General features: G+C 45.9%; 1 protein-coding gene and 1 long non-coding RNA gene across 2 annotated transcripts in view; both read left to right on the forward strand.

Moving 5' to 3' along the window:
* LOC144390253 (protein NLRC3-like) overlaps positions 1-26,344 on the forward strand; it is an 80,019-nt gene that overhangs the window by 41,775 nt on the left and 11,900 nt on the right. Inside the window, exons 7-9 of the mRNA XM_078096713.1 lie at positions 23,630-25,433; positions 25,525-25,698; positions 26,050-26,223. Of these exons, the coding sequence (XP_077952839.1) occupies positions 23,630-25,433; positions 25,525-25,698; positions 26,050-26,223 (2,152 nt within the window). The remainder of the gene's footprint in view (positions 1-23,629; positions 25,434-25,524; positions 25,699-26,049; positions 26,224-26,344) is intronic.
* Positions 18,916-21,353, forward strand: LOC144390367 (uncharacterized). Its single transcript, XR_013454401.1, has 2 exons — positions 18,916-20,460; positions 20,549-21,353. It is a non-coding gene; the product is annotated as an uncharacterized LOC144390367 (long non-coding RNA).

Below are 26,344 nucleotides of genomic sequence, written 5' to 3' on the forward strand. Positions count from 1 at the left end.
CAGTCCTCTAGTCTGAGAGAGCTGGATCTGAGTAACAACCACCTGCAGGATTCAGGAGTGAAGCTGCTGTCTGCTGGAGTGAAGAGTCCACACTGTGAACTGGAGACTCTCAGGTCAGATTAAGTTAAAGTCCACTTGGTGTCTTTATTTATATCCATGGTACATTTCTGACTTTCATAAGATTCTTTCTGCTTGCATGATTTAAATCAAATATGTATTTTCCAACTATTTCCATAAAATGTGTTTTTTTTCAATATAATGTAAATATTTGACATTATAGAGTTAGTAGTAATGTTATCAGGTTGTTGATGTACATTAGTGGGTGTTTAGTTGTGACTGGAAACCAGTCAGTAACCATGTGAATGTGACCCCTCTGTACCTGATAGTATCTCAGTACTGCAGTGACCTTCCAGCCCTCACAGCTCCCTCACATCATGTGACATGTGTCTTATTCTGTGTGTCTGCAGGCTGTCAGGCTGTCTGATCACAGAGGAAGGCTGTGCTTCTCTGGCCTCAGCTCTGAGCTCCAACCCCTCCCATCTGAGAGAGCTGGACCTGAGCTACAATCATCCAGGAGACTCAGGAGTGAAGCTCCTGTCCGCTGGACTAAAGGATCCTCACTGGAGACTGGAGACTCTCAGGTATGAAGAGGCTGCAGCCACAGACCATCAGTCTGGTAGAGGAGGTAGAGCTGGAAACCTTTTCTCTGTCCCACTGTCAGCCTGGTTAATAAGACCCTGACACACCAAGCTGACCTCAAACTACTCATCAGAGACTCATCAAACTGTTTGTGTCCCACATGAGGCCATCAACACAGACAGAGGTATTGAGGAACAGTAGCCAGGATGAGCCTGAACAGGGAGGAAGGTGATGAAAGCCTTGTTTCTCTGGAGCTTTGTCTTGTCTCCACGTTATAAGAGAGGACAGTGTCTCCTGACACGTTGACGGCATCATGGTGGGTTGATATGAGTCAACGTGGTCACGCTGCAGGTTTGTGGGCTCTTAACAACTCAAACAACACTTGGATGTTTAGATGCTGGTGCCTCCAGTGTGTGTTTGTCCTTTAGTCCAGATATTATTATTAAGAGACAAACAGTCAAGAGAAACAATCTGTTCAAAGCGTCTTGATGGATCATCACAGGAGGAACGTTTGGTGTTTTAAAGGAGTTCAGCTTCACCTGCTTTTGGTGCTTTGCACTGAGAGACGGTTCCCTGGATGATAAGAGTGGACTTGTTGAAGCTACAGGTGACAGTCGGCCACAGACGCTCAGTGAAGAACCAACAGCTGATGGTGGACCTTGAATTAGTATCAACTATATCGTAGAAATGAACAGAACATACCAAAAAAAAACCCTATCCAGATAAATGTTGCCATCCGGATGGAGTGAATGTGATTGTGTTTGGATGAGAAGTGTTGTGAGCGGCTAGGGGGTCGTATTAGGTTACTAGCAAATGGGGAACTAACTTATGGACATTAATAGAATTATTAATAATCACTAAGATACTTCTCAGAATGAATAAATAATGGGGCACCACCCTGAGCTTACAGGGACCAATAACCAATACTATAAATCAAGTCTCATAATTGATATTCACTCCTTGAGAGTGAAGATGTTGGAAGGAGTTACGTTCGAGCACTGTCGATGTATGTCAACGGTCACCACCATATAAATGCACAAGTAAACACAGGAAAACGGTTCTTTAAAGTATAACAGGGTTTATTAACTCACAGGAACACCGATCAAGATCACCTATAACTGCAACCAACAAGGGGGGTGAGAGGGAGAGGGGGGGGGGGGCGAGGGGGGTGCAGGGAAGGAACGGCGGTGCGGTTGCGTAACAACAAGCGGAGTGCCGGTTATCACACTAGGGGGCGAGCGAGAGCAGCGGGGCGGAAGTGAGACCGTTAAATCAAACCACCGAGGAAGACGGGAACGTTAAACAGTGTAATACGACTACTGGACGCGAGGGGCGAGCGAGAGCGAGATGCAGGAAGTGTTCCACGTATTAAAGCAGGGGGGTCCAAACTTTTTTCACTGAGGGCCACAGACAGAAAAATATGTGAAAGGTTGGGCCGCTCACTAAAGTTAAGGTATATCACCTCTAGTGTATTAACAGTCATACAAATCAATCAATCAAATGTAGGTCAATTATGTTAATTTATTATACGTACAGAAAAAACTGCATAAATCACATCTCTCCATTAATGGGTTTTCATTTTTTTTACAAAAAGGGTTGGCAGCTCATCCTCAGATTGCTTCTTCGTCAGCATGGGGACCCCCTTCACAGCCCTGTATAAAGAGGGAAGGCTTTATTTAACCTACTTATGCAAATCATTTATCAGCTAACGTGTTTTAGAAAATGTTATCAACTTTAATTGACTGCATTTATTAAGTAATTGGGCTTTTGAACACATGAATACTGTGTAATATATTTGAACTCGCCTACAATGGGAACAGTGTTGCACTTAATGGGAGCAGTGATGCTGCTCTGGACTGAAGGACGGCTGGCAGGTCACGAGTAAGTTTGCTGGTTGAGATGTGAAGGACATCACAGAGACGGCTGTCGCTCATTTTGGTTCTCAATCTGCTTTTGTTCAGAGTTAACAGAGAAAATGTTTGCTCGCATATGTATGTTGTGCCAAACAGACTGGTCATTCTTTTTGCGTGGCGTCGCATCAGAGGAAACTTGGCCTTTTCCAAGCTCCGGTAGAAGTCGGGTAGGGAGAGGAGCTGCATCTCGATGAGTTCTAATTGCAGACTCTCTTCCACTTCTTCTGCATCCAGCAGGAAGGGAGTTGAGAACAGCTTGATTTCTTTCTCAATGACAGAAACATCTTGGAAGCGCTGATTGAATTGTGTCATAAGAGTTGTGATCACAGAAACATATTTCCCCTTTTTAGCAGAGAGGTCGGCCTTTGGATGAGCACGTTTGATTTCGGACAGCGTAGGGAAGTGCGCAAGGTTGAAGTTGCGTAGTTGTGTCTCAAAAAGACGAAGCTTCGCACAGAAAGTTGTGGTACAAGCTGGTCTTTGCCTTGTAGGCTCTTGTTCAGTGAGTTCAGATGACCAGTAAGTAAGTTAGATCAACTAGAAAGGCAATAAGGGAATAAAACCGCTTCAGCACAGAGCCGCCACTAAGCCAGCGCACGTCACAATGATAGAGTACGTCCCTGTATTCAGCATCGACATCAGATAGGAAAGCTTAATTCTCTGTGGTAGAGCCCTCGTGCTCGAATTATGTTGACAGTTTTCACAACTGTGGTCATCACATCGCCAAGCTGGACTGTCTTGGCACAGAGAGCTTCTTGGTGGATGATACAGTGCAATTTTACAGCCTCGCCTCCACTCTCTGGCACCTTGGCGCACACCATAGATGCCATTCCTTTGCGCTCGCCTGTCATAGCGGGAGCCCCGTCCGTTGCAACTCCACACAGCTCGTCCCATTTAAGTTCCATCTTGTCAATTGCACCTGACGCGGCTTCAAAAATGTGCTCACCCGTTGTTGTGCCCTTTAGACTTCGAAGATCAAGCAGCTCCTCCGTAATGCAAAAGTTATCGTCAACTCCCCGCAAAGAAATGAACAGTTGTGCGGCGTCTGTTGCATCTTTCATCACATGCAATGGAGTAAAAGTCAAAAGCACAAGCTTTATGTGACACTTGATTCTGTATGTTAGCTGACAAGTCTTCCATTCAACGCACAATTGTGTTTGTGGACATGCTCACGTTGTTGAATTCCTGCATCTTTTCCGGGCACATTATTCCAGCGACTTTAATGAGGCACTGTTTAACCAAGTCAGCGTCTGAGAAAGCTTTCCCGCGGCGCGCTATGAGTTGAGCTACCTCATAGCTAGCTACTGTAGCGTTTTCTTGTGTGTTGTTAGCAGGGTAAAAGTACTGTTGTTGAGCCTGCAGGTTAGCTGCCATGTGCTGGACTTTGTCCTCTCGCTCAGCAGCAGTGTAGGACGTGAAGGTCGGATGCTTGGTTTCGTAGTGTCGTCGTACATTGGACTCTTTCATCACTGCAACCGTTTCATTGCAAATCAAACAGACACACTTCTCCTTGACTTCTTTGAAGAAATATTCATTTTCCCACCGTGTTTGAAATGTTATGCATTCACTTGCGTTTCTTTGCTTCTGCCATTTTGTCGTCGCAGAAATTTTTCATTTGAAACCTTTTTTTTGTGGAAAAGCTGCATTAGGACTGCAGCTAGTGAGTAGCTCCACCTACTGGTCAAACTAAGAACTACAATACAGTCATGTGCAAGTTTCATGTGTGGGCCACATTCCATTCTATTTTTATAATTTGCTGCGGGCCAAAAATGGATCCCGGGCCGCAGTTGGCCCGCGGGCCGTACTTTGGACACCCCTGTATTAAAGCAACGAGGAAGACGACAGTTGCACTGCTATGGCAACGCCATCTGTTGCTAGGGACTACGGCTTGGACGAAGGAGGGGGGGATACTTAGACGCGGCGCGAGGAGATTCTGTCCCGCGACCAGCGGAACGTAGATCAGCAACGTGAATCAGGATGGTCGGATCCATGTGTGTGCAGTTACAGAACCAACGATGTGGCTGGCGATACGAAATGAAACCACAGGCAAACGGATCTCACGGCGGAGACCCGGGAAAAGAAAAGAAAATAAGGAACTATTCTGACCATGAGACATCATTCAACAGCGTAACACAGTCGGCGCTTTCACTCTCTTACAGCAAACGTATCACAGCATCAGATCAACAGGGGACATTACGACATTTGCAGGTACACATTCAAACATAAATCAAAGGTAGCGGATTCGTTGATCCGGACTCTATCGTACCACGTTATGACTGAACAAATCAAATAAACATCTAGTTCATATCAACACGCTAAATTAGTCTGCCCAGAAAACCAGTCTTACTGTTTGATGGGCGTTGGTCATCAGCTTCCAGCTGACTGAGGACAGTTGAGCTCCGCGTAGGGAAACTCAGTGGATGAAGGCGATCTCGGCCGTGGGGTCCAAACTTCTCGTTGGGAACAGAGGCGGCGGGGGGTCAGAGAGCAGCTTTCTCTCCGCTCCTCTGGAGTCAACAGGAATGAAATCAAAAGGGAAAAGGAAGCGGGACGTAGTGGAGCGCGAGTCTTGAGTTCGTCCAGCGAGATTAAGACTGAAACTTGGGAATTGGAGGGAAAGAAAAGAAACAAAACAACGTTGTGTTGTCTCGATCTGTCACTAACGGGAAGTCAGGCGAAAGAGATCGATCCTTTGGCGCAATCTCTTCTTATGACCTTGAGGTCCATAAATAAATGTCACTGTCCTCGGCCAATGGGAGCGCTCGGTGTTCTTTGGTACGTCCTCTTTTTATGGCCAAGGGGGTCTGGAGAGCTGCAGGGGTCCTGTTATCAGCCCCTGGCATCAGGCCACGGGGGACCCCTATATGTTTGTGTTCTTCCTTTGTCCTCAGTGAAGAAACACGTGGTGAGGTTCATTAGCAGGGTGGAGGCCCAACAGAAGTATGAACATTTAGCATCCAGACACCCGATTGGTTTTCTCCGACATGCGCCTGCAGATCAGAGCGACGGCGGGTGTGAAAAGTGGTCGGTGGAAGGATCCTTTGTCAGAAGCCACAAGCCGATCTCAGTTGGTATTTAGCGACATGGACCCTCCTCCTCCTCCTCCTCATGCAGATTCCATGTAACGTTACATGAGGACCTTCATGACCATGAGTTTGTTGTTTTCTACTTTTATAGAGAATCTGCCACAACACAGCGACTTGCAAGTAGCGCAGCGCCTTAAATAATGTCACGTGTGTCTTTATGGGGCTTTAGAAATGAACACAAAGGGATTCAAGATGGCGCCGTCGATGGCCGCCTCGGTGCTTCGGTGCGCTTCGTTTTTTGTTGTTTTTGTTGTTAATTACGTTTGCTGCTGCGATTCCCAGAGCTCTTTCACCAGAGATGAGCTCTTGAACATCCGTGGAACAACTCCAGCGGAGTTACTTCCAACTTTCCTGCTTTCATCCGTGGAATTACTGGACATTCTAGTCAAAGGTGCGCTCACCTTTCGTCACGCGGTGAGACCCCGTAGGAGAGGAAAACGGGCCGGCTCGCTGGTGAGACTCCGCAGCGGGGGGTGCTAGTCCTGACCCGCCTGAAGTCCCTCACCGACCCCTCCTGGACCCCCTGCAGTTCGCCTACAGAGCCAACAGGTCTGTGGACGATGCTTACAACATGGCCCTCCACTACATCCTCCAGCATCTGGACTCCCCAGGAACCTACGCCAGGATCCTGTTTGTGGACTTCAGCTCTGCTTTTAACACTATCATCCCGTCTCTGCTGCAGGACAAACTCTCCCAGCTGCACGTGCCCGACTCCACCTGCAAGTGGATCACAGACTTCCTGTCAGACAGGAAGCAGCACGTGAAGCTGGGGAAACATGTCTCAGCCTCTCGGACCATCAGCACCGGTTCCCCCCAAGGCTGCGTTCTTTCCCCTCTGCTCTTCTCCCTGTACACCAACAGCTGCACCTCCAGTCACCAGTCCGTCAAGCTCCTGAAGTTTGCGGATGACACCACCCTCATTGGACTGATCTCTGGTGGGGATGAGTCCGCCTACAGGTGGGAGTCTGACCATCTGGTGTCGTGGTGCAGCCAGAACAACCTGGAGCTCAACGCTCTAAAGACAGTGGAGATGGTTGTGGATTTCAGGAGGAACAGAGCCCCACCCTCCCCCATCACCCTGTGTGACTCCCCCGTCACTATTGTGGATTCCTTCCGTTTCCTGGGCTCCATCATCACCCAGGACCTCAAGTGGGAGCTGAACATCAGCTCCATCACCAAGAAGGCTCAGCAGAGGTTGTTCTTCCTGAGGCAGCTGAAGAAACTCAACCTGCCAAAGACGATGATGGTCCACTTCTACACGGCCATCATCGAGTCCATCCTCTGCTCCTCCATCACCGTCTGGTACGCTGCAGCCACAGCCAAGGACAAGGGCAGGCTGCAGCGTGTCATCCGCTCTGCAGAGAGGGTGATCGGCTGCAATCTGCCGTCCCTGGAGGACTTGTTCGCTTTCAGGTCTCTGAAGCGAGCTAAAAAGATCGCGGCCCACCCCGGACATAAACTGTTTGTGCCCCTTCCATCTGGCAGGAGGATGAGGTCCATCAGGACTACGACCTAACTGCAATTCATCACTTTGTCACTTGTCACTTTGTCTCTTGTCTGTTAGTGCACTTTATGCTTAATATTTTTCAACTTCCATCCATCCATTGTCAAACCGCTTATCCTGCACACAGGGTCGCGGGGGGGCTGGAGTCCATCCCAGCCAACTTCGGGCGATAGACAGGGTACATCCTGGATTGGTCGCCAGCCAATCGCAGGGCAACACAGAGACATACAACCATTCACACTCACATTCACACATCTACGGGCAATTTAGAGTCCCCAATTAACCTGATCCCCAGAGCATGTCTTTGGACTGTGGGAGGAAGCCGGAGAACCCGGAGAGAACCCACGCAGACTCCACACAGAAAGGCCACTGGGTGGAATCGAACCCAGGACCTTCTTGCTGTGAGGCGACAGTGCTAACCACCACGCCACCGTGCCGCCCTATTTTTCAACTTTTTATATTTAAAATTTGTTGAACTTTATTCCCCTGTTTTATACTAACCCATAACCCTTAGCCTTATTCTTACTAACCCATTGCATTAGCATTTCATTCCACTTTATTTTATTACCTGTGCACTGTTGTCTTGTCTGTCTACTGTCGCGCACTAACCGCCAAGACAAATTCCTTGTATGTTTGACATATTTTGGCTAATAAATGTTTCCTGATTTCCTGATTCTGTATTTGCTCATAAAGTCTGAAAAACGGGTTATTTGGCCGATATTTTGATAAGCGACCGAAGCCAGTTCAGTGTTTCCATCATTATAACAGGGGTGCCCCCGCATGAAGTAGTACAACGGGGAGACACTGCAGTCCACCTGATCAATGGGACAACGTGGACGTCCTCCGACTCGCGACCCGTTTTCATGCCTGCATGTCACACTTAAATGTTTCAGATCATGAAACAAATGTAAATATTAGACACAGATAACGCAAGTAAACACAAAATGCAGTTTTTATCTTTAAGGGGAGAAAAGAATCCAAACCTAAATGGCCCTGTGTGAAAAAGTTATGAAAACATAAATGAAGTGAGGTTCATCACATCTTTGGAAAGCCCAGTTCCATTTCTCCAGCCACAGCCGTTCTCAATCTAGAAATCACTTAAATAGGAGCTGCCTGACAAAGTGAAGTAGACCACAAGATCCTCACAAGCGAGACATCAGGCTGCGATCCAAAGACATTCAGGAACAAATGAGGAACAAAGTCATTGAGATCCATCAGTGTGGAAAAGGTGACAAAGCCATTTGTAAAGTTTTGGGACTCCAGCGAACCACAGGGAGAGACATTGTCCACAAATGGGGACAACATGGAAACATGCACATTGTGTGAACACTGAATGGTCTGTATCTGCTTTATCTTTATGAAACAGTTTAATGTGAATGTTCCTTTGCACACGTCCCATGAAGCTTGATCTGTAGCACGACGTCATTTCTCCCGTTTGAATTCACATCTGGTGAAAGTACAGTGACAGGTCCATTTCTTATCTGTTATCCATTCATCTTCTTCATGAATATATTCCAGCACCTCGTCGCTGTGTGACGCCTGACTGACAGTCTGTGGTCGTCTGTAAGTAGTGGTAGAAGAAGAAGAGGTGCTCCATGTGGACATGAAGGACAAAGCTGTGTGTGAGAGTGATGTAATGTCCATGTCTCCATGCTGCTCTGACCCCCCTCCTCCTTTCAGGGTGGAGCCTGATGGAGTCCGATGGTTGAGACCAGGTCTGAGGAAGTGTAAGTGTGCTTTGATTCATGAAGATTCAACCATCTTCACACTGTGACATCACTCATTCACCTCTGTGACGTCATCATCAACGTGTCAGTAGATGAACACATGATTAATAACTGCAGCTGTATTGTGTCTTGTTCTCTCATCAGATTCCTGTGAACTCACAATCGACACAAACACAGTAAACAAACACATCAAACTGTCTGACAACAACAGGAAGGTGACACGTGTGATGGAGGATCAGTCATATCCTGATCATCCAGACAGATTTTACTGCTGGCATCAGCTGCTGTGTAGAACTGGTCTGACTGGTCGCTGTTACTGGGAGGTCGAGTGGAGAGGAGACGTTTATGTATCAGTGAGTTACAGAGGAATCAGGAGGAAAGGAGGCAGTAGAGACTGTTGGTTTGGACACAATGATCAGTCCTGGAGTCTGATCTGCTCATATGGAGGTTACTCTGTCTATCACAAGAAGACGGTAACACGCATCACCTCCTCCTCCTCCTCCTCCTCCTCCTCCTCCTCCTCTGGTAGAGTAGCAGTGTATGTGGACTGTCCTGCTGGCTCTCTGTCCTTCTACAGAGTCTCCTCTGACACACTGATCCACCTCCACACCTTCAGCACCACATTCACTGAACCTCTTTATCCTGGGTTTGGGTTCAAGTCTGGTTCTGGTTCCTCAGTGTCTCTGTGTCCTCTTCAGGAGGGAGAGTCTCCTCCTGGTGGAGAACCTTCCTCTCTGCTCACCACATAGTTCAGTCTGTACAGCTGATGGTGGTTCATGTGGGTGTAGATGCAGGTGGAGCAGGTGAGGGGTACCTGAGCTGGTCTGGACTCTGGGGGGTCCACAGCTCTCTGGGACTCAGATGGAAGTGTGAAAGAGCTCAGCTTAATGCTGCTGTGCTCCTTCAATCAATAGATGATCATTTAGATATTGGCTCCTAATTAGGCTTTAATCTTCATCTTTATGTGTTCAAGAAGACATTTTATAAGACGCTCTTTCATCTGTCCCCCCATATGAGACAAATGTGTCCTTATGTGTGTGTGCGCTTCATCAGCAATAATAAAAACAAGATGAATGAGGAAAATATGAATGTGTAATTCTTTTTGAGCCCATTTTAACTTCAAATCTTTCTAAATCTGTTGAGTGAAATCAAATCTAATTTCACATAATCAGGTTTGTTTTGAACAAGAAGCTTTTTAATGGTTCAGCAAACCTCTCAAGGAAATATTGAATATGCGTTACTTGTGTTTTTATTCCCTATAATGTCATTTACAACATTTACTCCATGTGTTACTTTAACAGAAATAGAATTGTTTGGCTCTAATGTTAATAAATGACTTTTATTGGAAACAACTGTAAATGTTTAAACAGGCCATCAAATAAAGATGCTTTCAACACGCTGTATTATTTCTTTTGACATGAAATACTCTGATCCTTTTTAAAGATGCTGTACTATTGACTTTTGTACTATTTCCTCCATAATATCTGTATTTATTCTACAGCCCTGTTGCTGTGTCAACAGCACAGAGGAAACATTGGTGGTGCAGCATGTTGAAGAAGGAAGTGAGTAAATAAAGAAATGAGTAATGAATAAGTTGCTTTATTAACCTTATTAACCTTCACGCAGAGCCGTCTCACAACAACACAAACTACTGAGCTCGCTACTTCAGGTGCAACTTGAAGCTTTCATTCTGCACCAAATATCACACTTAAGTCACCAACAAAAACACACAAAGCACAAGCACACATTTGATAACAGGGTGGAGTTTATCTTCTCACAAAGTGGAGTATTGAAAGTGTTAAACGGGATTTCCCGCCAAAATAAAAGACAAACAGCAGCAGCATTGCCACTAAATGCAATAAAACACGCGTTGTGCAGCGTGGACAGAAAGAGGAACGGCTTTAACTTTCCATCTCTTAATAACATGGTTATTGTTATGGAATGCCGTTTTAGTCTAAATTAAATAAATGAATAAACACATAAATACATGAAATATTCATTTGAAATACATCATGAAATAAATACATGAGGCAATAAATACATACATATTAAATACATTTAATTATTTCATGGTACTCTTATTTCATAATGACGTTTTACATTTCACGTTCTTATATGCAAATCAGGGGGCGTGGCTACATCTAACATTTAGAACAGACAACAGAGCCGTGTGCAGAAGAAGGCTGGCTGAGGGACGTGAGTGGAAGACATCGGTGGGCTCCGAGGTAGCATGCTAGCATTAGCAGATCAAATCGATCAACATGGGTTTTCTGCAGATACGATTCTGACACATATTGAGGGTTTTTTGGAAATACTAGGGCGGATAAGTGCTCTTTAAGATGTATACATAGACAACGAAGTTTTAAATAGTTTAATACTGATTGAGCACCGCGTGCGTGTGGAAGAGGTCCAAGTTGATGAAGTCAATATTTGCTGATACTACAAGCACAGGTGCTGGACGCCCGCCTCTGGATATTCCTGGCGACAAGCTGGCTAACTTTGTGTTGTCCGGTTTATCAACCCGAGAAATCGCAGATCTGTCTCGTGTGTCATCCAGCACGAGTCAGAGGAGATTGGCCGAAGAAGGCCTTGGGTAAGTTAACTTACTTATTGAGCTAAAGAGTAGGCTATGTTGGGCAGTGTGCAGTAAATGCAAACATTTAGGGATGTTTAAAGGTTTTAGAATATATGGGAAAGTATATAGTCTAGGATCCACAGCTCGTAAAGGGGGGCAACAAGCGCCAGTATTATAAATGTTTTTGCCCACCATCGGGCTGACTGAAGGGCAACGGCCATGTTGGAAGTGTTTTCCTAGCTTGCTCACAAGTGGAAGGTCAAGCTAAGTGTGTCCAGTGTTCAGGTTGTCTCTGGATGCTGGCGTGTGAGCTGAGCCCTCATATTTGGAGTATTCCCACAGCATACAACACTGCCTGCACATTGTGTCGTATCCATGTCCCTGTTAACCGCTCCCAAACAAGTCCAGATGTTTGATTTAAACGTGGTGAGTGTGGGACTGAAAGTGTGAAGAGGAGCCTGGAAACTGGAGGCTCTGGTTCCCATCCTGCTTTGGAGGCCTCTAGGAAGCACAAGGAAGCCAGCGTTCAGGAAGCGCTGCTCTTTATTCACATAATAAGGTACTATAAGCTTCATAAGACATGACTGTGCCTGAGAACTAGTGCTGAGGAGTTCATATTGTAGTTCATTCAACAGGGGCCAGTGCAGAGAAGCTAATACAGGAGTAGTATCGTCCCTCTCCTTGGTTTTCTCCTGTACACGAGCTGCAGCCTTGTGGATGCATGTTGTCTCTAAGACTTGGGACATACAATACAAAATGTACAGACATTCATTGTCTATTACAAAGCTAATCTCTAACTGACAGAATATCACTGAACTGTTGCTTATGTTTCCCATCTGTGTGTTGACGTGATGGACAGTTGTCCCCACTTTGGACTCTTTGGGGACGTCTGCTGGGTGGAAGCTGTCGCTGCTCTGTATGACATCACTGAACCATCGGGGATCCTGATCCTTCATGAGCGTAACTGCAGCGGCACAAATGCTGCAGGTGGGACGTGGACATTCTGTCCAGGGGGTCTTCACCACGAGGGGGAGGACATGAGGAACCTACACTCACATCCTCCTGGGAGGGCTGCGCTTGTCGGCCCCTGATGTGTCCCCAGCCTCCATGTCACTCCACCCCCTTACCTTATTTACTGTTCCCTTTCAGTCCAACCCCGTCTCCTCCACTCACTCACTGCCTCCACCCACCGTTACCTCCTCGTCCTCCTCGTCCTCCTCCCATTTACAGCTCCATGTGTTACTTTTCTCCATAACGGTTGATTCATTTCTGTACGAGGAGAAACAGCTGCCTGTTCATCTTTCCACAGACTGAGACGTGGGAGGAAGGTGGAGGAGGTCTGGATTTCTTATTTGTTGGTGAGGAACCGCTGACGCTCCGGCCTCCAACACTTTTACATGTGTGGTTGAGTATCAAAGACGAGTGTCTTTCATTTATTAACTCTGAGCAAGAGACAACTTCTCAGCCAGTCAGCAGTCAATGGTTTGTGTCTTCTGACTGCTGCTGTTAAATGACTGATAATTATTGCTATTTTATCCGCTGGGCGTAGACTGGTCTGATCCACATCCTCTCATCATATTCATGATGGTGCAGCTGTCCTACTTAAGGAAGGCGTCCATGTTTGGGACATTGTCTTTCTGTGAGTGTGTATGTATGAGCCCCCTCTGTCTCTCTCTCTAACCCGGTAATTAGACTCTCGCCCCATTCCTTGTCCATCAGTGTGGAGGCTTAAGGCGCTCGTCTATCGGCTTATCGTCCATCCAATCAGACAGTCTGTCTCCTGCCAGCAGTCCCTGAGTCCTGTTCTCCTGGTCTCCAGGATCACCTGCCTGCTCATCCAGCCTCTCCGGTCTGCCAAGTCCCCCAGCCAGCTCATTACACGGGTCTCCCTGTGCCAGGCCCCAACCCCCCTGTGCCCCCCTGAGGACTCCTTCTCACTCAGCTGCTGCTCTGCTGCTGGCGTTTGGGTCCAAGTGTCTCACAGGACGGCTCGTGTGACATCTGGAGAGATTTCTCCTTCTAAAGTCTGCAACACTTTGTCACGTCATTAGCTGACGTTAGCTTGTTTTTGCTGCTGTCCATCAACAAAAAACCCCAAAGGATTCTGGTCTATGAGCCTCGATCCAGCCCTCAGCGCATTGGAGAGCGCCGCATGGCGAGCCTCTATAGTGCTCCAGTCTTAAATAGGCCGTAAACACAACAGGACATGTGAAGCATACGATAAAAGGCCATCAAACCGCTGTACACAATGGCTACACAACCACACAACCTCTAGCCTGCTACACAAAGCTGAGTCTATCCAGGCGCTGTACTTCTTCATTCAAAGTAAAGGCTCTCTGGGCCTAAAACGCTGCTCCAGAACCTTCAGCCTTTGGACCCAGTTTGACTCCAGTAGATGCTTTGTTTGCAGAGCAGCGAGTCAGCTCCACATCTTTGAAAAGGCCCGTGAGACGCTGTTCAGCCTCCTTCATCAATGTCCAACCAGCGCTGTACCTGGCTGTCCAACATAAGCGTTTCGTTGGACCAAGTGTGGTGTCTCTTCTCTGCAGCTGGTGAAGTTCCAGACCAGGGAAATCTCTTCATCCAGCGTTTACAGTATTCTGGCTCCTGGAGACCCATCTGATGGAGAAAATATGGTCCAGCCTTCAATATCTGCACGTTGAGCTCAGCCGCTGCTTCCTGAAGCCACTTCTCTGAGAGCATCTGACTGCCAGTTCCAATCCATGGGCCGCTGCATGTTCCTCACGTGGTCTTGGAATCTGCCAAGTAGTCCACTTGTTTCCCCGGAGATGCGTCTTCAAAGCCCATCATGCATTCCTGCAGCATGTAGACTCCCTGTAGCGTGTTATACGATGGCCTCTCCTTTGCGCTGTGTGTGTGCTGCTAAAGTGTATTCTTGCTTCGTGTGAGTATTAAAGTCTGTAACTCAGTGAAGCTGCCACTGAAAAGTAGTCGTTTTCTCCAGAGGAGTCGCCCCCTGCTGGCCAGTAGAGAGTAAGGCCTTTATCCACTGGCTCAACGTTTCAGCCCGTCTGCCTTTTCTCTCATTGAGGTATTTTTGTGGTCGATGTCGTCATGGTGACACCAGTTCTTCTGGTAATAAACCATATTCACCAGTAGTCAGACATCACACACCACTTTTTGCTAATGAAGTATTTTGCTATCAGAATTCCCCTGTGGCTCCACGGGACGCCACCATTGTTTCTTCATTCAGCTCTGGGCTGTGGATGCAAAGCCCCGTGGAGACAAATCCAAACGCAGTCCCTCCTCCTCATTGGAGATGGTGATGAGAATAGTACATAGTGTCAGTTTTTTGTATTAATGTTTGTAGTTTTTTAGTCTCCTCCTAAACTCAGAGATGGGCTGTAAATTGTTGAGTGCTGCTATTGAGTGTAAAGTGCACGATACACTTGATACAGTATCTGGATGATGGAAGCAAACGTCAGATCAAAGGAACATTGATAGCAGCAGTACATGAAATAGGGAAACTTGTTAGACGGTCATCCTGTAATGGTACAACAAGTAGTACACACTGGAAGCGAATGGCGTAAACAAACAGATGGTCGTCCTTGTTTCAGCCCACTCAGCTCTCTTTCCCTTTCTCACTCCGTTGAGACTTGGTCGAAAGTCTTTCGGAGACCCTTTTTAAAATCCTGGATGGAATTTGTTCCGAGCAGTAAGAGTTTTTATACACACATGTGAAGGCCATCCTCAGTGGCAGGTGCAAATTATAATTAATAGACCAAAAAAGAAGAAACGCGGATATGAAAACCAAACAAGATGTGAACCGTCTATGAGATCGAGTCGACCGCCCTCCCTTCTCAGGACACAGCTAGTGGTGTGAATCTTGTGGTCTGAAAGCGTTGTTGTGTGCTCACAAACCATGCGATCGTAGGCCGGCTCTTGATCTTGTAACCGGCGGCACATATTGGCCTCAGTGTCAATGAAGGCATGCAGCTCGCTCACTGGCCTTTTCAGGTAGTGCACTTCATTGGGGGCACGAGAAAGTGCCATATTCACGTTGTATCCTGTCGGAGGAGTCCAGAGCAGTGAAGGGCCAGCTCCGGGTCTCCGGTTGTTTCCGTTGTACATGGTGAATATCAACACAAAAAACGGTTTCATATAGAATACAAGTTTCATATAGAATGTGACAGAGGAAGTAACCCTCGCTGTGTGAATTGAGACTTTGACACTAACTGTGTCCAGGGTGACGGGCAGACCCAGAGTCCGGCCTCCTTTATGCGCCTTTGCAGTGAGGACGTCGTACCAAACCTAAAACACAAGCAGCCCTTCATGTAACAGGCGCCATGAGGTGACTTGTGAGTCACTAGAAGACGTTTGTTACCTGCTGCTTGATTTACCTCACCAGATCCAGGAAGAAGGACTCGCACAGCTTGAACACGCGGCTTGGTTACAGGACTGGCCAGCAGTGCTCCACCTACATACAATCAAAGACAGTTAAGATCATAAAAGTGAGAACTTCACCCAGTAAAAAAAGGTATTTATCACCAATCATATAGTGGTGGTCCACAGCGAAGGTGCTCTGTTCTCCTGGGAACTCCACCCAGAGAGGTCTGTGCGCGTTTGAATAAAACAAGCATTTCCATAAGCTCTTCTTAAAAAGTGGATCTACTGATGTTTTAATGACCAACTTAAAACATGACAAACATGGACCTCTAGTGTCAGAAAGCAGAAGGTAAAGTGGACAAACAGCCTGCAGTACTTCCACTGGGCAGCAGAGGGAGGCAGACGGAGGTGTGAGCCAGGTGGAACAGAGTAAACCAGTAAGGCAGCAAACAGGACCTGAGGGACACAAGAGGCAACACTCGGATCATTACACACTGAACAAAGAGGACTGTGCACGTCGACGCTGATATTTAACAAGGCCACCTCCTCTTTGTCCACTAAGACACATTTTGACGATTCGTCCTGTTTATTGTTTTTTCACGCTAATTGAAAAAAGACCTAGGAGATGATATTCATTAAGGGAAAGCAGTCGTTCCTGGTGGATCCAAATGGCTGTGACTCATTTGACTGAAACAGTCAGAGAAGCTCTGTTGGATCGCAGTGCGGATGGCGGCGGTGACTTTCTCCCCAAACAGCTTCGTCCCCTTTGCAGAGTGACCTCTGAAGAACGGCTGCAGGGCGGCCGCCTGCTTCCAGCGCGGCAGCATCTCCGGCTCCGGGTCACGTTGCACGCCAGGTGAGGCCTCGGCCCAAGACCAGCGCCCCCCTCAGGCCGCAAAGAGAGAGCACTTTGCTGTGTTACCTCGACAATATTGCATGTAGAATCGTCAGGGTTTATTGTTGGAATGCATTAACGATGCATTCCAAGTATTGTTCTTCGAATCTTTATTTCTTCATCTTCATCTTCTTCTTCTATTTCTTCCGCGCCACCTTTCAACTCCTTCACACTTTCAGCTATTAAAATCCTTCAAATATTAAAATGTTCAGCTTCTTTCTGGCTTGGGGGCTATGACTTTTCAGCTTTCTACCTCTTAAGCTTGAATTTATATAAATCAATAATCGTTAATATTTTAACATGGTTTTCAAATGGAGTTTGCTTTTCAAATCCTCTTCAACTTCTTCAACTTTCAGATTTTTCAGCTTCGCCAATCTTTCAGCTACAGACACCATTTCAACTCTCAAATGTTCACACAAGTCTCAACTATTTTATGAAAAAAACTGCTTCTTGATATCTATTGTACTTTTTTCATAATCACTGATTATGTTTCACTAGTTTTTCGCTCCGTTTCTGACTTTTACATGAGTGTGTGTTGCGTCTGCTAGAGTGGAGAGCTCGAGGCTAGAGTGTGGGGCATCGCAGGAATCTGGTTAAAAAAGTATGGAACTTCTGTCCTTGCAGCCAAAGTATACACTCTAGAGGCTTCATTTCTTCAGATTAATGAGGGTATGGTTGTGCTGATTGGATTAATGTGTTCATGGAATCCCAGAGTTCTTTAGTTTTGGCGCAAGGAGTGTTTGAGTGACACAACCTCTGCCAAAAGCCCCATAGGCTCCAATACAAATCTGCCGACATATTTCTCACAAAAATCCACAAGGTACACGTTTTGTCAACGGCCATAGGAGCCGTATTTATTACCGGACAGACATAAAAAGCACATCCACGCGTTCGGTAGAGTCTTGGGTCTCATACAAACGCCGTATTTTTTAGATAGCTGTTATAGTTTTGCGCTGGTTCCCATTTGTTTGAGGTGTGGATTCTGTGTAACTTGCTGCCATGTCTCTGTCTTTTGCAGCAGATCGTTAATGATCACAGGTGCGTCGTTGTCGTGGTTACGAGCACTCACATGCTGCAGGATCTGTGTCTGTGACTCACAGCTGCTCCTTGTGACCTGATTAGTGGAGTCACATGACGCAGCTATGCTTTCTGTCAACAGACCAATATGATAAAGACACTCGCCCCCCCTCCCCCCTCCACCCTGACCTCTTCTCACTGTTTATCACTCAGTCAGTCAGTATGTCTGTCTATCTCTCCTCTCTCTCTCTCCCTCTATCTCTTCCTCACCACCCCTCCCTTCCTCACCCTCTCACCCTCCCTCCCTCTATCTACACCCCCCCACCCCACCCAATCCAATAATTTCAAAATAAAAGCCCCATGGAGGGAATTTTTACTGTAATGTTAGTGATGAGGCCTATTAATTAAAAACTTCTTAGTTTGAATAACAAACATTCTGTCTCCCAACCCCCCCTCACCCAATTCCATCATTACAAACTAAAAGCCTCAATGATTATCTGTACCTTAACCATGAAGCGGTTTCGTTGAAATACGCATTGCTCTTTCAAATACTACTATAACCACTACGAATATTACTAGTACCTCAGTAGAACTACAACTGATACTTCTACTACCATACTACTAGTATTTCTACTGCTATTAATACAACTACTACTAATGTTATTAAAAATACTACTATGGCTAATAGTATCAGTATTCCAGCTGTTTCTACTGCTATTGATACTAAACCGACTTCTACTGCTAGTACTGATACCCAAATTACAACTAACATTACTACAAACAATTTTAAACCTCTTTTTATTCATCTCAGCTTTTGTTATTTCTGTACTTTTTAAAATTCATTTAAGCTCCTGCAACTTCTGTTTTGCAATATTTCACATTTATTTCAGCTGTTTTCATTTCTGCTTTTTCAGCAAATCTATTCAAATTCCTTTCAGCTTCTCCCATTTCTGTATTTTCAGCTATTTCAAATTAATTTCAGCTTTTCTAATATCTTTTATTTCAGCAAATGTATTCAAATTCCCTTCAACTTTCTGTATTTTCAGCTATTTTTAAATATTCAGCAAATGTATTCAAATTCCCTTCAACTTTCTGTATTTTCAGCTATTTTTAAATATTCAGTGCAGCTTTCAGCTTTTTGCATTCCAACGCATTTTCAGCAGGAAATGCCTTTTCTAGTTGTAACTAGTTCGGGAGAAGAGAATCATTTATTTCTATGGTTATCTAATAAAAACAAAGTCTTGATGAATGATCAAAGTTGTAAAAGTCAATTGATTTCTTGCTAGCAGGAGGTCAAATACACGCGCACGTATTACAGAGCTCTGTGGAGACGCGTCTCCGAGCAGCGCTGAGCTTTTATACACACACATGAAGGTCGTCTCCAGTGGCCAGTATGACAAATTGCGAAGTGAGATATGAAGGTTGAGATGAAGTAACAGACAGTTCCTTTGTTCCAGCGTTTGTGTGAGAGCAAGTTGACTCGCCCTCCTTTCTTTAGACTCCGCTGCAAATGGAAACGTTGGGTCATTCTGCTTTTCACACGTCAAGCTTCAATATAGACAATCTTATGCTAAAAGTGATCATTATGTTCTAACATATTTGACCATGACACATGTCATGTGATACTGGACTGTTTTACTGACTTCTGGACTCTGAAGGAGATGAAGAGGAGAAACAGCACAGCTCCATCGGCTGGAAGATGAGTGCTAATGTTCATCTTTTAAATCATTACATGTCATTTAGCTGACGCTTTTATCCAAAGCCACTTACAATAAGAGCGTTTCAACCATAAGGACACAAACCCAGAAGAACAAGAAACAACAAAGTGCACTTTCATCAAATAAGCCGCTTTACAACTTGCTGTAGATAAGAACCATTATAAGTCCAATGTAAGTGGTACAGTTAGTTAGTGTGTTAGTGGAGGTAGAGTCTGAAGAGGTGTGTCTTTAGTCTGAAGATGTGAAGGCTCTCTGTGGTCCTGATGTCTTCAGAGACCTCCTTCCACCATTTAGGAGCAGGACAGCAAAGAGTGGAGATCTAGTCGCTTGTAGCCTATTGCATCAGGTGTGTATTTGGTACAATTGTGTGCATTCTGACCTCATGATCATAAAGGCCCACATGAGTGAGATTGTAGGTTGTTTTGCATGTTCATGTTTCTGCTGTCGGCTGCAGCTTCATCCCTGACAACATCTCACTCCAAGGTTTAGTGAAAAAGTGGCAGCTCTGTAGCTCACAGTAACATTACGAAGAAGCCATCGCGAGAGCCCTTAATACTAGCATCAATGTACGAGCGTGCTATAACAAGCTTATTAACATTGCTAACGAGGTGTCTTGCTAGCGGCTAAACGTAGCGATATATGATACACATCTCATGTTGTCATCCTGCATGCTGAGTTTTAGTAGCCTATATAGTGATTTAACATAAATAACGTCCTGATGGACCGCTGCCTCCTGCCAAAGGAAAGCGCTTAAAAGAAACACAACATTTATAGGATGAGGATTTAAAATGACGTCTCTTGACACGTTGTCTCAAGACAACAACACAAAGTGTCCCATGAGAGTTTTAGTGTTGAGGTGAATGAGCTCTGTGTGTTTGTCCTGATGAAGATAATAATGTGTGAGCTCTCCCAGCAGGTTGGTGCGAAGGTGTGAAGGTGTGGACTCTGCTATGAATCAGGCTGAGGACCCAGAGGACGGAGTCCCTCCCTCTGAAGCCCCTCTGTGTGGGGAACATGACAGCCAGACCAAAGCTCAGAGGTGGGAGGACCATCTCCAACTGTCCTCCACTCGTCTCCATGTCCCAACGTCTCTGACTCACTGACTCTGCTTCTACATGTGTGACCAGGACCCATCAGAGACCAGGACCTGGACCTGGACCCAGCTGTGTGTCCATGAAGAGTAACCGGTCTATGGATTGTCCTATAGCCTTCAAAGACGTTGGTCCCTCTGTTGATGCAAGGTGAGGGTCTCAGGCTGATGATGAGGTGTTTCTACCAGACTCTCTGGTGGAGGTTCTGGGTTTCTTGCTCCAGGGCCCTTCAGCAGTGTCCAGTGAGGGAGGGAGAGCTCCATGGAGGACTTGGTGAGACCTGTTGGGACTAAACCAAACTGACTGGTGAAGAAAACAGTGAGCTGAAAGACTGAGCTGTTGATTCTCAGTGGGACCAGCAGGACCAGTAGACCTAAACCACTACAGGGAGTCATGTGGTCCACATCCAGACCTCACGTCATGGACCTTTACCTTGTTTTGGTCTCTGTGAGGACGGACACCATGTGAGCTGATGCTTCATGATTAGATGATGATGTGATGATGTAATCTCAGTGTTTCTTTCAGTTCACATCAGCAGAGAGGAAAGTCTCCTGAACCCAGATGTTTGTCCATGAAGAGTGATCAGTCTAATGGTCGTCTGCTTAACTTCAAAGATGGACGCCGTTCTTATGACACAGAGTAAGTAGGGCCCTATAAAATCTGTTTCATTTTTCTCAAATTCCAGTTTAATTTTTCCCACAAATTCTCTTTGTTTTTTAATTTTTGAGAATTTGTTTTTTAACATTTTACGCAGAGACAGTGAATTAAGAACTGAAATGTAGACAATATATTCAGTTAAAACTGAAAACTTCCATACATAGAACCTTATTTCAGGCAAAAACATGCTGCATGATAAAAACATGGCAATATCTTTTCTTGTGTCCAAACAGAACAGTCATTCAAAAAAAAATTCAGGTTTATTGGTTTAAATTAAACAAAATACATGACTAAACAAAAAATGGCGTTAGTTCTTTGTAAGATCAAACTAAGTAAGAATAGTCCTGTCAATATCTACTAACAAAGGTGCATAACAATTGCAACAGCCTGTGCAGTAAACAATAAAACATTTTGGAAATGCAACTTAACTTTGGTGTAAATATCAAAAACATTGTAAACTTCAATTCCAAGTGCAACTCGGAGCCTTAGCTTGCACAAACTCCTTGCTGATGAGGAAGCGCACCCATCTTCTCTTTCTAGCAGGCAGATCTCATCCATGTCACAATTGAGAATGATTTGCAGAGCTGCCAGGTCTCACCCACCAGCGTGATGACATGGCAGAGGCAGGTTACATGTACGCTGTTGGGCAACACTCCTCTCAGAGCCTCCTGTATTCCTTCAGACAGTGAGCAGCATTATCAGTCACCACGGCCCAGACATCATCACGCTCACATCGTTGTGATTGACAGAGAATAGAATGGCTTTGGAAGTATTCGCATCTGTCCATGAAGACAACATCAATCAGAAAGTACTGTTGTCCAACGCCTACGATGAAAGATAGAAAATAATAATAACCATTATTAGTATTGTGCGGCAAGGTGGTGTGGTGGTTAGCACTGTCGCCTCACAGCAGAAGGTCCTGGGTTCGATTCCGCCAAGTGGCCTTTCTGTGTGGAGTCTGCATGTTCTCCCCGTGTCTGCGTGGGTTCTCTCCGGGTTCTCCGGCTTCCTCCCACAATCCAAAGACATGCTCTGGGATTAATTGGGGACTCTAAATTTCCCGTAGATGTGTGAATGTGAGTGTGAATGGTTGTGTGTCTCCGTGTTGGCCCTGCGATTGGCTGGCGACCAGTGGACTGATTAGGAATAGCAGCTACTTTTATAGAAAAGCTATTTGTGTCTTTGTGTAATTCTCACAATAGTAAAGTCATCCAGCGGGCTGCACTGGACCCCCCGCAGACCAGATTTGGCCCTCGGGCCTTGAGTTAGACACCCATCATCTAACTGGTCTGTGTGTGTTTAAGTGTGAATCATTAACTGTAAACATCCTCAGATGTAAACACAATGTGAGCTAGTTCCTCCACATCAGGATCAGCAGAGGTCACATCTGGAGACAGCTGCAGGTTTCTGGAGACAGATGACTGAGACTGAACATGTGATTAGAATAAGCTCAGTGCTCTGTGGACCAGCTGACGTGGTCTCTGGACTCCATGCAGAGGTTTGGACAAAGTATCGTCAGTAGACTCTGTGACAAGGTCCAAAGACTAGTTTCAGAAGATCTAAGGAGACTTCTAGAGGTCAGGGGACGGACTAAAGAGGTTTGGAGTAGTTCCATAGGACTTTGGACCAGATGCAGAGGTCTGCACACGTTGTTTTTATGACCCACAGTAAGAACTAAAACCAGATGAAACTGATGACTAACTGTCACTCAACTAATAAACTGTCCGTCATCATCGACAGTCTTCAGAATCTGGTTTCCATCATGATCCATCATGACAGAAGCCAATATCTTTAACTAATGTTGTATTGGTGTTGATGGTCCAAACATCATGTGAGCTGATGGTTCATGTTCCTCCACAGAGAGGACCAGGAGAGCTCAGAGGTTCCCACAGGTCCGTCTGCCCAGCAGCATCAAACACACCTGGACTCCATCTTCATGGTGTGTACATGAACAACTACTTTAACATCTCTCAGTTCATCATCATCTCCATGCTGCACTTTGTAGACCAGTGGATTGTCCGTCTGTCCAACATGGACCTGATGGTGGCTTCCATGTTCTAGTTGGTGTCATTCATAGAATGTTCTGTTCCAGCTGCTGGAGGAGAACATTCTCACTTTTGTGAAGAACGAGCTGAAGAAACTCCAGAAGGTTGTGAGTTCAGATTACCCAGAATGCTTAGAGAAAGAGGATGAGGAGGTGCTGGATGAAGAGCAGAGGAGGAGCAGAGAGGCCTTTGTGAAGATCTCAGTGCACTTCCTGAGGAGAATGAAGCAGGAGGAGCTGGCTGAGCGTCTGCAGAGCAGTAAGAGGATTTCTCTACAGACTTACCATGCTGATAAATGAGACCTTCACTAATGTCTCCAGAGATGGACAGAATATATTCATAGTCATTCTCTAAGGTAAGGACATGTTGAAATCTATTCTGTGACTCATTGATCTTCTTTGTTGTCTTCATTCAGGACTTCTTGCTCCAGTTTGTCAGCGTGAACTCAAATCCGACCTGAAGAAGAAGTTCCAGTGTGTGTTTGAGGGGATCACTAAAGCAGGAAACAGAACCCTTCTGAATGAGATCTACACAGAGCTCTACATCACAGAGGGAGGGACTGCAGAGGTCAATGAAGAACATGAGGTCAGACAGATTGAAACAGCATCCAGGAGACCAGCCAGACCAGAAACCACCATCAGACAAGAAGACCTCCTCAAAGCCTCAGCTGGAGGAGAGGAACCAATCAGAACAGTGATGACTAAGGGTGTGGCTGGCATTGGGAAAACAGTCTTAACACAGAAGTTCACTCTGGACTGGGCTGAAGACAAAGACCACCAGGACATACAGTTCACATTTCCATTCACCTTCAGGGAGCTGAATGTGCTGAGAGAGAAGAAGTTCAGCTTGGTGGAACTTGTTTATCACTTCTTCAGTGAAACCAGAGCAGCAGGAATCTGCAGGTTTGAAGAGTTCCAGGTTGTGTTCATCTTTGACGGTCTGGATGAGTGTCGACATCCTCTGGACTTCCACAACAATGAGATCCTGACTGACGTCACAGAGTCGGCCTCAGTGGATGTGCTCCTCACAAACCTCATCAGGGGGAAGCTGCTTCCCTCTGCTCGCCTCTGGATAACCACACGACCTGCAGCAGCCAATCAGATCCCTCCTGAGTGCGTTGGCATGGTGACAGAGGTCAGAGGGTTCACCGACCCCCAGAAGGAGGAGTACTTCAGGAAGAGGTTCAAAGATGAGGAGCAGGCCAGTAGGATCATCTCTCACGTCAAGACCTCACGAAGTCTCCACATCATGTGCCACATCCCAGTCTTCTGCTGGATCACTGCTACAGTTCTGGAGGAGGTGTTGAAGACCAGAGAGGGAGGAGAGCTGCCCAAGACCCTTACTGAGATGTACATCCACTTCCTGGTGGTTCAGTCCAAAGTGAAGAAGGTCAAGTACGACGGAGGAGCTGAGACGGATCCACACTGGAGCCCAGAGAGCAGGAAGATGATCAAATCTCTGGGAAAACTGTCCTTTGATCAGCTGCAGAAAGGCAACCTGATCTTCTATGAATCCGACCTGACAGGGTGTGGCATCGATATCAGAGCAGCCTCAGTGTACTCAGGAGTGTTCAATCAGATCTTCAGAGAGGAGAGAGGACTGTACCAGGACATGGTCTTCTGCTTCGTCCATCTGAGTGTTCAGGAGTTTCTGGCTGCTCTTCATGTCCATCTGACCTTCTTCAGCTCTGGTGTCAATCTGCTGTCAGAAGTACTAACAACCTCGCCGGTGTCTAAAGTCTCTAAAGACCAACCTGAACCAATGAGTCTCTACCAGAGTGCTGTGGACAAGGCCTTACAGAGTCCTAATGGACACCTGGACTTGTTCCTCCGCTTCCTCCTTGGTCTTTCCCTGGAGACCAATCAGACTCTCCTACGAGGTCTGCTGACACAGAAAGGAAGTCGCTCACAGACCAATCAGGAGACAGTCCAGTACATCAAGGAGAAGATCAGTGAGGATGTGTCTCCAGAGAAAAGCATCAATCTGTTCCACTGTCTGAATGAACTGAATGATTGTTCTCTAGTGGAGGAGATCCAACAGTCCCTTAGATCAGGACGTCTCTCCAAAAAGAAACTGTCTCCTGCTCAGTGGTCAGCTCTGGTCTTCATCTTACTGTCATCAGAAGAAGATCTGGAGGTGTTTGACCTGAAAAATTACTTTGCTTCAGAGGAGGCTCTTCTGAGGCTGCTGCCAGTGGTCAAAGCCTCCAAGAAAGTTCTGTAAGTAGAGAGAGAGTTAGATTCCTACATCAGAACTTAAATATGCTGCCATCTTTAATGTTTACTGCTTCTTCTTCATCCCTCTCTTCAGACTGAGTGGCTGTAACCTCTCAGAGAGAAGCTGTGACGCTCTGTCCTCAGTTCTCAGCTCCCAGTCCTCTAGTCTGAGAGAGCTGGATCTGAGTAACAACCACCTGCAGGATTCAGGAGTGAAGCTGCTTTCTGCTGGACTGAAGAGTCCACACTGTGAACTGGAGACTCTCAGGTCAGGATTCAAAGTCCACTTGGTGTCTTTATTTATATCCATGGTACATTTCTGACTTTCATAAGATTCTTTCTGCTTGCATGATTTAAATCAAATATGTATTTTCCAACTATTTCCATAAAATGTGTTTATTTTCAATATAATGTAAATATTTGACATTATGGAGTTAGTGGTAATGTTATAAGGTTGTTGATGTACATTAGTGGGTGTTTAGTTGTGACTGGAAACCAGTCAGTAACCATGTTAATGTGACCCCTCTGTACCTGATAGTATCTCAGTAATGCAGTGACCTTCCAGCCCTCACAGCTCCCTCAGATCATGTGACATGTGTCTTATTCTGTGTGTCTGCAGGCTATCAGGCTGTCTGATCAAAGATGAAGGCTGTGCTTCTCTGGTCTCGGCTCTGAGCTCCAACCCCTCCCATCTGAGAGAGCTGGACCTGAGCTACAATCATCCAGGAGACTCAGGAGTGAAGCTGCTGTCTGCTGCACTGGAGGATCCTCACTGGAGACTGGAGACTCTCAGGTATGAAGAGGCTGCAGCCACAGACCATCAGTCTGGTAGAGGAGGTAGAGCTGGAAACCTTTTCTCTGTCCCACTGTCAGCCTGGTTAATAAGACCCTGACACACCAAGCTGACCTCAAAC

The sequence above is a fragment of the Gasterosteus aculeatus genome, chromosome 21, assembly GCF_964276395.1.
Source record: "Gasterosteus aculeatus chromosome 21, fGasAcu3.hap1.1, whole genome shotgun sequence".
Taxonomy (NCBI): Eukaryota; Metazoa; Chordata; class Actinopteri; order Perciformes; family Gasterosteidae; genus Gasterosteus; species Gasterosteus aculeatus.